We start from the raw sequence: 12,223 nt of genomic DNA on the forward strand, positions 1-12,223 counted from the left end.
GCTGAAAACTATTAAGAACCAACTCTACTTTCTTGCATTAAGAGGCTAAAGAAGTTAACCTTCTAAAGGAATAGACTTACTCAAATTAATACTATGTATGAAAATAAGATATATTATTGAAATTACCAGGTTTGAAGTTGGTTATTTTTGGATTAGAATTCATCATTACAATGTTTATCTAAATGTAATATCAGAAGTAGAGTTTAAAGTAAGTTTTCTGAAATTGTTATAAATTATGAGACTTACATAAATTTAAGGTTTTTCTATTAAAATAATAGTTCATTCTAATATGCTGAGAAAGTAATTTTACAGTCTGATCAATTTTGTACTCCTGGGGACTGTGCATGCTAGGCAAGTTCTGTACTACTTAGCTACATCTCTATCAGCTGCATCCCTACTGTAGTCTGTTCATTTCTTTTTTATTAAGAAATTTTTGTTCATTTTACATACCAATCGCAGATCCCCCTCTCTTCCCTCCTCTCACTCCCCCCAGCCTTCCTCCCCCAACCCACCTCCTATTCCCTCTTTCAAAAAGGTAAGGCCTCCCATGGGGAGTTAGCACAGTCTGATACATTCAGTTGAGGCAGGTCCAAACCCCTTCCCCCTGCACCAAGGCTGTGTAGGGTATCCCACCATAGGTAATGGGCTCCAAAAAGCCAGCTCATGCACCAAGGATGGATCCTGATTCTACTGACAGGGGTCCCCTTAAGTAGATCAAGCTTATGCAGAGGGCCTAGTCCAGTCCCATGGAGGCTCCACAGCTGTTCATGAGTTCCTTTATCATCAGGGAAATACAAATGAAAATGACTCTGAGATACCATCTTAGATCTGTCAGAATGGCTAAGATCAAAAACACTGATGACAGCTTATGTTGGAGAGATTGTGGAGCAAGGGGAACACTCTTCCACTGTTGGTGGGAGTGCAAACTTGTACAGCTACTTTGGAAGTCAGTATGGCAGTTTCTCAGAAAACTGGGAATCAATCTACCTCAAGACCCAGCTATATCAATTTTGGGCATATACCCAAAGGATGCTCAATCATACCACAAGGACACTTGCTCAACTATGTTCATAGTAGCATTATTCGTAATAGTTAGAACCTGGAAACCACTGAGATGCCCCTCAACCAAAGACTGGATAAAGAAAATGTGTTACATATACACAATGGATTTCTACTCAGCAGTAAAAAACAATGACATCATGAAATTTTCAGGCAAATGTTTATTTCTTTATAAAAAGTATTTTCCTTTTAGAACGATTAGTTTAATTACAGGCATTTGACTTTCGCTGATAATTTTACCTTTTTATTTTTTAAATTTTTTTTCAAGACAGGATTTTTCTGTATAGCTTTGGAGCCTTTCCTGGAACTCGCTCTCTATCCCAGGCTGGCCTTGAACTCACAGAGATCCACCTGCCTCTGCCTCTCAAATGCTGGGATTAAAGGCATGAGTCACCACCACCTGTCAATTTTTATAACAGACAAGTTAAAAAACATTTTTTTGAGACAAAGTCTCCCTTTATAGCTTTGGCTGGCTTTGAACTCAGAGATATCTGTATGCCTCTGCCTCCCAAGTGCTGGGATTAAAGATGTGTGACACCATACCTAGCTAAAAAATATAAAGTAGACAATTATTTTTATCGTGAAATGATATCACAAACTCATCAAAGGAAAATTTGGAAGGTACTAAAAATACCCATGGTTCCAATATCTCCTGGAACAGGCGTTCTTAATCCGTGGGTTGCAACCCCTTTGGGGGTTGCCTAAGATGTTCATAAAACATAAATATTTATATTATGACTCATAATAGTAGAAAAATAGAATTATGAAGTAGCAACAAAATAAGTTTATGGTTGGGGGTCAGCACACCATGAGGAACTGTATCAAAAGGTGGCAGCATTAGGAAGGGTGAGAACCACTGCCCTAGAGGATAATCTTGATAGTAAGGCTTCTTGTGTATTTTGTTTAGTGCTATATTCCTAGTACAAATATAGTGACAGATTCAGAGAATATACTCATTAAACATTTGCAGAATTAATCATTAAATATAAACATAATAAATTTTAGCAATTTGATATGTTGTATTTTCTTTTCTTTTTCTTTCTTTTTTTTTTTTTTTTTTTTTTTTTGGTTTTTCGAGACAGGGTTTCTCTGTGTAGCTTTGCGCCTTTCCTGGAACTCACTTGGTAGTCCAGGCTGGCCTTGAACTCACAGAGATCCGCCTGGCTCTGCCTCCCAAGTGCTGGGATTAAAGGCGTGCGCCACCACCGCCCGGCCTATGTTGTATTTTCTTAGTCTACTTTGTGTGTTTTATAGAATTAATATTGCATATAAATTTGTTTTTAAATTGTTCACTTACTGGTAGTCTAAAATATTTTTATGTTAGTGTATAGTCATTTTTCCATGTTATTTAATACTCAGCAATGGCTATATGATAATTTATGGCTACACCATAGTTGACATTTCATGGTGTTCCTTTTCTGTTTTTTGTAGTATAAACTCTTTTAAATATCTTTTTTTAGAAACTCTTTTTTCATATTTCCGATGACTTTTCATAAGTACAATTTCTGAAGAAAGGGAATAACAGTAATAGGAACTGTCACTTATTTAATGTTTAGTAAGTGCTAGATACATTGCTTTATTTTCTCCATATATTATCTCATGGAATCCTCTTGATAACATAAATTGGTAGTTTATAGTCACCATTTACATGTGACAAAACTAAGGTAAGAACAAGGAAGTAACTTGCCTATAGCTGTACAGGTGGCATCTGACTTCAGAGTCCAAGGTCTTAACCAGGTGTTCTTAGCATAAAGTGTTGCCAAGCTGATTACAGAAGGTTTGCACTTGGTTACCTTGTGGTCCATATAAAGGTGTCTGTGTCACTACCCTCTTTCTTGTAGTGGATATTAATGTGTTAAAATATTTTGGTGAATTACTAGATAAAATGTGGTATATGGCAAACATTTAATATGGCTGTTTTGAGCAGAAAAATTATTAAAAACAATTAAGCTTCCTGTAAATGATGTTCACATGTTTTATTCATTGTCATTCTTTTTTTCTTTGTTAGTATGATTAATTAATTAATTTTTCTTTGTTAGCGGTCATGGAAATACTACATCTTGCTATGCCTTTGGAGTTCTGTCTGAGCATTACTCAATTCCTGATTGATAATAAAAGGTATGGAAAATTGATTTTTTTCTTTCTATGATGAATAACTTTTTTCTGTGGTTTTTATCAACACATTGAATATATATTCCTGTTCTTAGAAAGCATAATATTATTGTACTGATCAATATAGTACTGCTTTGTAAGTCACTTAAATAATAGTAAAATTAGGGTTGGAGAGATGGCTCAGCGGTTAAGAGCACTGGCTGTTCTTCCAGAGGTGCGGAGTTCAATTCCCAGCAACCATATAGTGTCTCACAACCATCTCTAGTGGGATCTGATGCCCTCTTCTGGCATAAAAGTGTACATGCAGATAGAGCAATCATATAAAAAACAAATAAATCTTAAAAAAATAATAGTAAAATTAATTTTGAAGTTCATGTCAAAGGAATGAAAAAAGCCACCCTACAATGGTTTCGTCAAAATGGCCCAAGATGGCAGCACTGCTGAGCAGCAAAGTTCCAATGGGCTAGTGAAGAAAGTCATGTGGGAGAAGGCTGTGGAGCTAAGGAACATTCACAAAGAGCACAGCAGAAACTTTAAAGCTGTGTATTCCTGTTGATGCGTATTGTCTCCATAAAACCAAGTTGAGAGGGAGAAAGGGCAACTTAGCTATCTGTGTGATTATCCTCCTGTTTATCTTGGGTGTCATCCATCCACTCAATGCTTGTCATCTGAGCTGTGATTTGCATTGGGCCAAATGGCTGTGACAGCATGGAGTTTCCTGAAAGCTGTCTACTGCAATTCAAGCAAGTAGCCATTGTTTTTATAAGAGCACAGTAGGAGGAAGGTGAAATGAAAACTTGGTCATTACTGGCAACAACCAGCCTATTTTTCAGCAAGGGACAACAGAGCTGAGTATAGAAAAGAACAAAACCTCTATCATGTAGTTTTTCCATCTAAGGACACAAAATGTCTTATTCAGCAGGGCTCTGAGAGTTTCATTTGCTAAGTGGAATGAAAAGTTTGAATGTTCAGAAAGCATCAACTGAAAGGATTAGCAGTGTTTTAAATATCAGAGTTGAAAACAGCATCATCCTCAGTGGAACGGTGATAGTTAACCTAACTTGTCTGCTCAGTTCCTCCAGCAGGGACCAGGGAGGATTGAGTGCACTACAAGCTCTGCATGGGTGCCTTCGGCACTCTCTTCAAAGTGCAAGTAACAGGCCACAACATGGGCTGCCAGGTCTCAGACAGCCTTATCCTCATTAGAAGATCCATCCCCAGGGGCCAGGATGCTCAGATCTCAGCTTGACCTTTTCTTTTTGAGAACTTATGTGACCCATGCTTTTACAGAATTCAGGATAACTTGTAATTATTTCAACTGGGGAGCACCACTGTATCTATTATGTACCCTCCTTATTTAAGGGATGTTGAGTGCCTAAATTTTAATATGCTTTTTTTAGTTGTACTAACCTTCAAATGTCAGTTCTCTGAAATAATTATGAGAAATTAATAATGCCAAGCAGTGGTGGCACATACCTTTAATTCCAACATTTGGGAGGCAGAGGGAGGCAGATCTCTGAGTTCCAGGCCAGCCTACAGAGCAAGTTCCAGGCCAGCCAGAGTTACATGAAGAAACTCTGTCTCAAAAAACAAACAAAGAGAGAGGGAGGGAGAGAGAGAGAGAGAGAGAGAGATTAATAAAATCAAAATTAATCTTAAAAAACTCAAGATCATAAGAGTTAAGCTACATTAACCTGCATGTCAGACAGAGTATGTAAAGCAGGGAGAAATGAGTAGGTGTTGTTTTACAGTTGGATTTATTTTCATGGGATCATTAATGTCTAAAGAGTCTTTAAAGAAGACATTTTTAGTGTTTGTCAAACTTTAGCATCATCAAAATCAATGTGGAATAACCACCTGAAAAGATGTTCAACTATCATTAGCCATCAGGGAAATGCAAACTGAAACCACAATGTGAAGTCAGCTACTGGGCTGGCTGTAATTTTTCAGTCTTGGGGCCACTCTGGGTGTTAGGGTTCAGATTATAACTGTTCTCAAATATGATTGAATTCTGGCTTCAGATTCGAAACATTCTCAGATCATTGCAGTGTGTGGGTGAAGTAATAGACTAGCAGGTGAGAGAAAGGGACTGACTTCAGAAGCCTCTGAATATGCTTCAAAGTCCAGCTCCACAGAGGGTGACAGAGCAATACTAGGGGCATCCTGGATGGGGCCTTGTTGCATGACTAGTCCCAAGAGGATGGATATGGGCTGGGAAGAGGGGCTGAGGAAAGCAGCAGTGGCCGGACCAGGGGTACCTAGAGAGTGCTTGACTTCCTGCCCTGACTTTCTTCATTGATGAACTGTGACGTGGAAGTGTAAGACAAATAAACCCTTTCTTCTCCAAGTTGCCCTGGGTCATGGTTATTTATCATAGCAATAGAAAGCAAAGTAGGACACCATGTTTCAAGTTATTATATCTTTAGAATATATTGTATTAGAATGTTTGATTTTAAAAAATCACTGAGTTGATTACCTGAGTTTCATTATTATTAGGTGAATTTTGGCTTGGGATTAGGACATAACTTTCAACAATTTCTAAAATGGCCCTAAACAAACTGCTACCATTTTGTACATAGGTTTATGTGAAGCAATGTTTTCATTATTGATGATTATAAAATAAAAATGTCTGTCCACTCTGAAAAATGCTGATATTATGCAGTATCAAATATCCAGCCAACAGTTTTTCTTTTTATTCTTTTCTCATATAATATATTCCTGATTATAATTTCTCCTCCCTCCACTCCTCCCAGTTCTTCCTCTTTCCCTCTCCTCTGGATCCACTCCTTTTCTGTCTCTCATTAGAAAAGAACAGGCTCCTAAGAGACAGCAATCTGTGTGGTTGTATGTATTGTTATCCCATGGCATAGTTCACTCTCACATGTGATCTGGGTTAGCTGACTTTGACGATATTCTGTCATAAATGGACATGTTGCTGGTAGAATTTCTTTCAGAATGCATGAGCTTTATAGTTATCTATTGCTTTGTAACGTGCAACCTTAAAACTTACTGGTTTGTCTCATTAAATAACTCAACTTGGGTGGATGTTGCTTGGGAGGTTTTGTGGATGCAATCAGAGAGTGGCTGGTCCTAGAAATATCTAAACTTATAGAAAATTCTAAAAAATGGCTGGACTATTCATTATGCTTTCTTCACTTATATACCTGTTGCCTGAAATGTTTGAAACATCTGGAAGTTAATCAGGTATCTCCCTCTTTTGTCATGTGTCTAGCTTAGATTTCCTTATAACATGAAATGCCTGAGGAAGTTGGATATCTTATATCATGATTTGGTTTATCCAGAATTACAAGAAGTAAGAAATTAGAAGACAAGACTATATTAACATCAGAAATCAACAAGACTCAGGAAATTATAGCAAGGATTGATAAACCAGATTGTATCCCATTGAAAAGCTATATAGTGGGGACTGGAGAAATGGTTCAGTGGTTAAGAATGCATAATGTTTTTGCAGAGGCCCTGAATTGGATTCCCAGCACGGATGCTGGGCAGCTTACAACAGCCTCTAACTTCAGCTCCAGAGGGATCTGACAGCTTTGGCCTCCATGAGCACCTGTACTCACATGCACAGACCCACACATACACACAGAGACATACACATAATTATAAATAAACTTTAAAAAACAATCTGCACAGCAAAAGAAACAGTGGTACAAAGAGATGGTCTATGGAATAAAAGAAATTATTCACCAGCTATTCATTGGACCAGGAATTAATAACTAGAATATATAAAGAACTAAAAAAGTATTGAGCACTAAGCTTCTAAATAATCCAATCAGTAAGTAGGCAAGTGAGCTGAATGAAGCAGTGCAAGTGGAGCTAGTGAGATAGCTTGGTGGGTAAAGGCACATGTTGTGCAAGCCTGGTGACCTGCGTTCGAGTCCCAGAACACATCTAAAGATGATTGGAAAGAATGAACTCCACAAAATTATCTTCTGACCTCCACATGCATGCCCATGTACACATTATGCACTCATGAACACATGCACACACACTAATAATAAGATAAAACTTAAAAAGAAGTACAAATGGCCAGTAAACACATGAAAGACCTTCAGCAATGGTGCTGTTCAAACAGGATTGCTGTATGTAGAAGAATGAAACAATATCCTTATCTCTCACTTTACACAAAATTGGACTCCAAATGGATCGGGGAACCTTAACATAGGACTGGATCAAACAGTCTTACCCACTTGTGAGCCCTGTGAGTTCCAGTAATGACTGGCCTGGGAAGATACCTCCACTGGTGGAAACTAGTGTAATGAATGTTTCAGAGTAACCAACCACTTTCTGATCGGATCTAAAGCTAGAGCTACAAGATGGAACCCATGCCTCATACCTTCAACTGAGCAATAAACCTATGGCTGATTAGGTCATAGACCCTACAGGAGAACCTAGTAGTAGTATTCTGCTAAATGGACAGTAATTAACTGCCACCTATACCCCAAATTAGTGCATCTTTCAAGCCTCCTAAAGAAGCTTCTTTTTGTAGATGATTGTCGGAACCAGCCGATGAGTCAGCTAGGGTAGCTGAGTAGGACATGAGGCTGGGGAAAAAACAGACAGAAAATCAGCGCTGGGAGGGCTCCTGGTCAATACCAAGCGAGCTCTGAGTTTATTTCACAGCCAGCTTACATACAAACTGAAAAGCTAAAGTGGAACAAAGCACGGCACAGGTGGTCTAGCCTGTCCTTGATTCACGGAGCAGGCAGTTTCATTATCTCAAACATGTGCCACCTGCTACCATCAGCAGCCTGCCTAGAATCGGGCATTTGCTAAATAATTACTTATTTCCCACAAGCTGATCAGGACTTTCTCACAGCCCCTGTACTTTCCCTAGGAGCCTTATCAGAGCTTTCTCACAGCTTCTGAAGAGACTAGAGCAAGCAGTCTTTGAACTCTTTTGGGTCAGAATGGACTTCAGCTTCAAGCCGAGTCCCTGTGGGAAACTGAGTTACTGTGGTCTCCCACAGATGATGAGGTCACTGTACAGAGAATAAGAAATTGTAGTGTTCAGCTCTAAATAGGACACCTATATCACAGCCCCTTTCTCCAAAGCTCAGGAGTCACTGCAGAAGAGGGGGTGGAAAATTTCTAAGAGCCAGGGAGGGTATATGTTTGCAGCAAAACAATATTGGCCAGAAACAACAGGACAGTTGCATACATGAACTCACAGTGGTTATGATTGCATGCACAGAATTTGCACAAAATCAAGCCAGCCCAAATCCCAGCATGGTTGGGGAAGGGGTCCTTAGTTGCCATCTCTATCTGAGGAGCTATTGACAATTGATGGCTGCTAGGGAAGGGAGAGTCAGTTTCCTTCAGAGATACAGGTTGTGAGAGGCTACCCATGCTCTAGTAGATGGTCCCACACCTGTGCACATACAGATAGTATGTGCATAAATGGACTCAGTAAGTAGTGTTTAAAAAGCAACCAAATAACTTGGAAGGGGAAAGTGATGGAAGTGGTAGGGGAGGAACTGGAGAAAAGTGAATGGGGGTGGATTTGATCAAAACATCATATACTAGTATGACTAGTACTACAATAAGTTAAAAGTGTTCAACATAGCCACCAAGGAAGTGTAAATTTAAACTACTGGTTTGGAGTGGCTGTAATTAAGTACTTCCAAACCAGCAAACACTTGTGAAATTATAGCAGGGAAAGGAAATTTTTTCATTAGTTACTTAATAATTTCTTGATCATATTCACCCTTCCCCATCCTACTCTTCCCATATCCACCCCTTTCCTTTCCCACCCAACTTTGTGTCCTTTTTTGTATCCCTGCTAAGGCTAATACATGGTGCCCAAATATTCTTGCATGTGTGGCTTTCCACTGGAAAAGGGTTAAGTTATCATAATCTCAGAGAAAACTGACCATTTGAGAAGGAACTCTTTTATGCTACTAGTGAGAATAGCCCAGCCACTGTGGGAATTAGTATGGGGAGGCCTCAATAATGAAAAATAGAACTATCATATGATTCAACATACCGTTTTTGGTTATATACTTAAAAGAATCAAAGTACACTTATAATAGAGATACCTGTATACCCATGTTTATTGTTGAGTTTTGGAATTGGTGTGTCTGTCAATAGATGGATTAATAAAGAAGTGTGTTAAATATACAGAATGAGTCTTACTTGGATAAAAAAAATTATGTCATTTTAAAGAAAATAGTTGTAGCCAATGAGTGTCTTCTTAAGCAAAATAACCCAAAATCAAAGATAATATATGTTTTCTCTCATGTGTAGCAATTAAAATAAGAGAGACAGGAAAGTAGAAGAGGACTATTAGCCATATGGGTGGGGGAAGGGCCTAAGTAAGGGTTAATGATGTTATGAATATGATCATAGTATGTTTTATATATGTCATAGTGAAACCAATTACTTTGTATAGTTAAAATATGCTTGTAATAAAAAACAAACCACAGAGCCAGTCCAGATTCCAGGAGAAAAGATTTTTACCAGGATGTGAATACCAAGAAGCACAGTTCATTGGGAGGATATATTTAGAAACTAGCTATTACAGTGTGCTAGACACACTAGTCCCACCCCCACTTTGATGTGGGAATTAGAGGGATTTACAATACTATGCAAGTTCCCCCCAAGTCTCTATCCTCCGTTTCTTATATAAGCTGAAGCTGATCTCTTATATTGCTTAAAAATGTGCTTGACAGAAAAGCCTGGATTCAAAATATAAGCGGTCTCTATTGCTTGTCACACAGTGGAGAATTGGATTAATGTTTGCAGTTCTTCTGTAACCATAATCAATTGTTCCTAGGTTCCATTAATTTCTGACTTAATAGATTTTCCTAGGCTATTTTTTATTCTCATTTCTTTTTGGTTTCAATATTCTCATCCCTGATTTTTTTTAATCATCCTGATTGCATTTGCTTTTAATTACAGAAATCTTTCACAGTTTCTAAGCACTGACTATATTTTCCTAGTCTCTGGCTCTGCACTGGATTTATTCTCATATTTATTCTGTTATTTTTCTTGAGGTAAATAATAATGAGATGGATGGGATTGTTTAGTTTTATGTAATTCTTGGCTGAATATTTGATAAAGCATGATGTATTTTTCAGTATTGACCCATATTTTCATTTTAAAATAATCAGTACTGAGTCAGTATTAAAAACATCAGCAATCTGTTTAGGGTCATTTCAGAAATTGTTGGAAATTCTGTCCTTATTTGAAGCCAAACTGTGTGAAACAGCAGAAGGTTACCCAGGCCTACCCCATTCCTCCTCCCCACATGGCTAGCTAGCTTGTCCACTGTTTTGTTTTGAGACATGGTCACTCACTGAATCTGGAGCTGGCTGTTTCTGCTGGACTGAGTGGCCAGCAGAACTTCAGATCCTCTTGTCTTTGCCACCTCCTCAGGTTGGTTTGGGGGTGGGGGCTGAAGAGTTGTATAAATTTTACATACTAACTTCATATTGGATGTGCGGTATGAAATATTTCCTTTGTGGATTACCTTTTCATTTTGTTAAATGTTTCCTTTGCTGTATAGAAACATTTTAGATTTATATAGTCCTACTTGGTTATTTTTGCTTTTGTCTGTTGTATTTTAAATCATTGCCAAGATCCATGTCAAAGAGTTTGTTCCCTATTTTTTCTTTTAGGTGTTTTATGGCTTCAGCTATTATGCTTAAGTCTTTAATATATGTAAGATTAATTTTTGTGAATAGTGTAAGATAAAGGTGCAGTTTCATGGTTTTGAAGAAGAATATCCATTTTCCAACATAATTTTTAAAAGGCAATCTTTTTCTGCTATTTTATGGGTACTCTTATTGAAAAAAAAATGAGCCTTTTCTTGGCTTTCAATATTCTTCATTGTTCTATGTTTCTGTTTTGATGACAGTATCATACTGTTGGGAATACTATAGCTTTGTAGTGTAATTTGGAACCAGAAAGTGTGATACCTCCAACTGTTTTTTTCCTAAGATTTATTTTTACTTTGCTTATGTGTCTGTGTGTCTCTGAATGTATGCTACATGTGTGTAGATGCTCGCAAAAGCAAGAAGAAGAAGAAGAAGAAGGAGAAGGCGTCTGGTTCCCTGGGGCTGGACGTACAGGCAGTTGGGAACCTCCTGACTTGGGTGCAGAGAACCAAACTGGATCCTCTAGAAAAATGGACTCTCTCTTAACTTCTGTTTCATCTTTTCAGCCCTGGCTTTTTAGTTTTATAATTTTGTTGGTCATTTAGGTTCATTTGTAATTCAAAAGATTTTAGTATTACTACTTCTATTTCTATGAAAAATGATACTGGAATTTTGATAGAGATTGCCCTTAATCTGTAGTTTTTAGGGGGATAAGCATAAATATGTTAGCACCATTAATTTTTTTAATCCACAAGAATGATATATCTTTCCATTTATTTCAGTTTTTCATCTTAGGTAAATTTATTCTTAAGTATTTTATATATCTTTTCATGCTATAGTAAAGGGGAAATACTTTTGCTTTACTTGCAGAATATTTTATTGTAATATAAAGAAATGGTATCGAGTTTTGTATCCTGAAATTTTACTGAATTTATTTATTCTAGCAGCCGCTTGTAATTGCTTGTGCAACCAGAGGAAATTTAGCTGTAATATTTATGTCTTCGATCCATTTGGGGTTAATCTTTATACATGATGCAAAGAAAAAGTCCAATTTCCTTTGGATGTAAAATTTTATTTATTTTTTCCATCATCATTTGTTAAAAGACTTATTTCTCCATTAAATGGTCCTAGAACCTTCATCAAAAATCATTTGGCCATGTATGCTAAGGTTTGTTTCTGTGTTCTCTATTCTGTTTCATCAGTTTATCTGTATTTATGCCAGTTCCATAAATTTTGGTTATGTATCTTTGTAATAAGCTTTGACATTAGAAAGCATGAGTCATTCAACTTCGTTCTTTGTTTTCATATTCCTTCTCTCTCTCTCTCTCTCTCTCTCACACACACACACACACACACACACACACACACACACACAATAATAAAAATTTGAAGAAAGTGTTACTATAATTAAGTGATTTATTATTGACAAATAG

At 37.4% G+C, this 12,223-nt stretch overlaps 1 protein-coding gene and 1 pseudogene across 2 annotated transcripts in view; both read left to right on the top strand.

Annotated features, from left to right (window-relative positions):
- Positions 1 to 12,223, top strand: part of Tex11 (testis expressed 11) — a 289,769-nt gene that overhangs the window by 102,685 nt on the left and 174,861 nt on the right. For both annotated transcript variants that reach the window (XM_076561730.1, XM_076561732.1), the window contains exon 12: positions 3,099 to 3,177. In XM_076561730.1, coding sequence (XP_076417845.1) covers positions 3,099 to 3,177 — 79 coding nt within the window. The remainder of the gene's footprint in view (positions 1 to 3,098; positions 3,178 to 12,223) is intronic.
- LOC121825786 (beta-sarcoglycan pseudogene) lies at positions 3,590 to 4,420 on the top strand (annotated as a pseudogene).

Source organism: Peromyscus maniculatus, chromosome X (genome assembly GCF_049852395.1).
Source record: "Peromyscus maniculatus bairdii isolate BWxNUB_F1_BW_parent chromosome X, HU_Pman_BW_mat_3.1, whole genome shotgun sequence".
Lineage (NCBI taxonomy): Eukaryota > Metazoa > Chordata > Mammalia > Rodentia > Cricetidae > Peromyscus > Peromyscus maniculatus.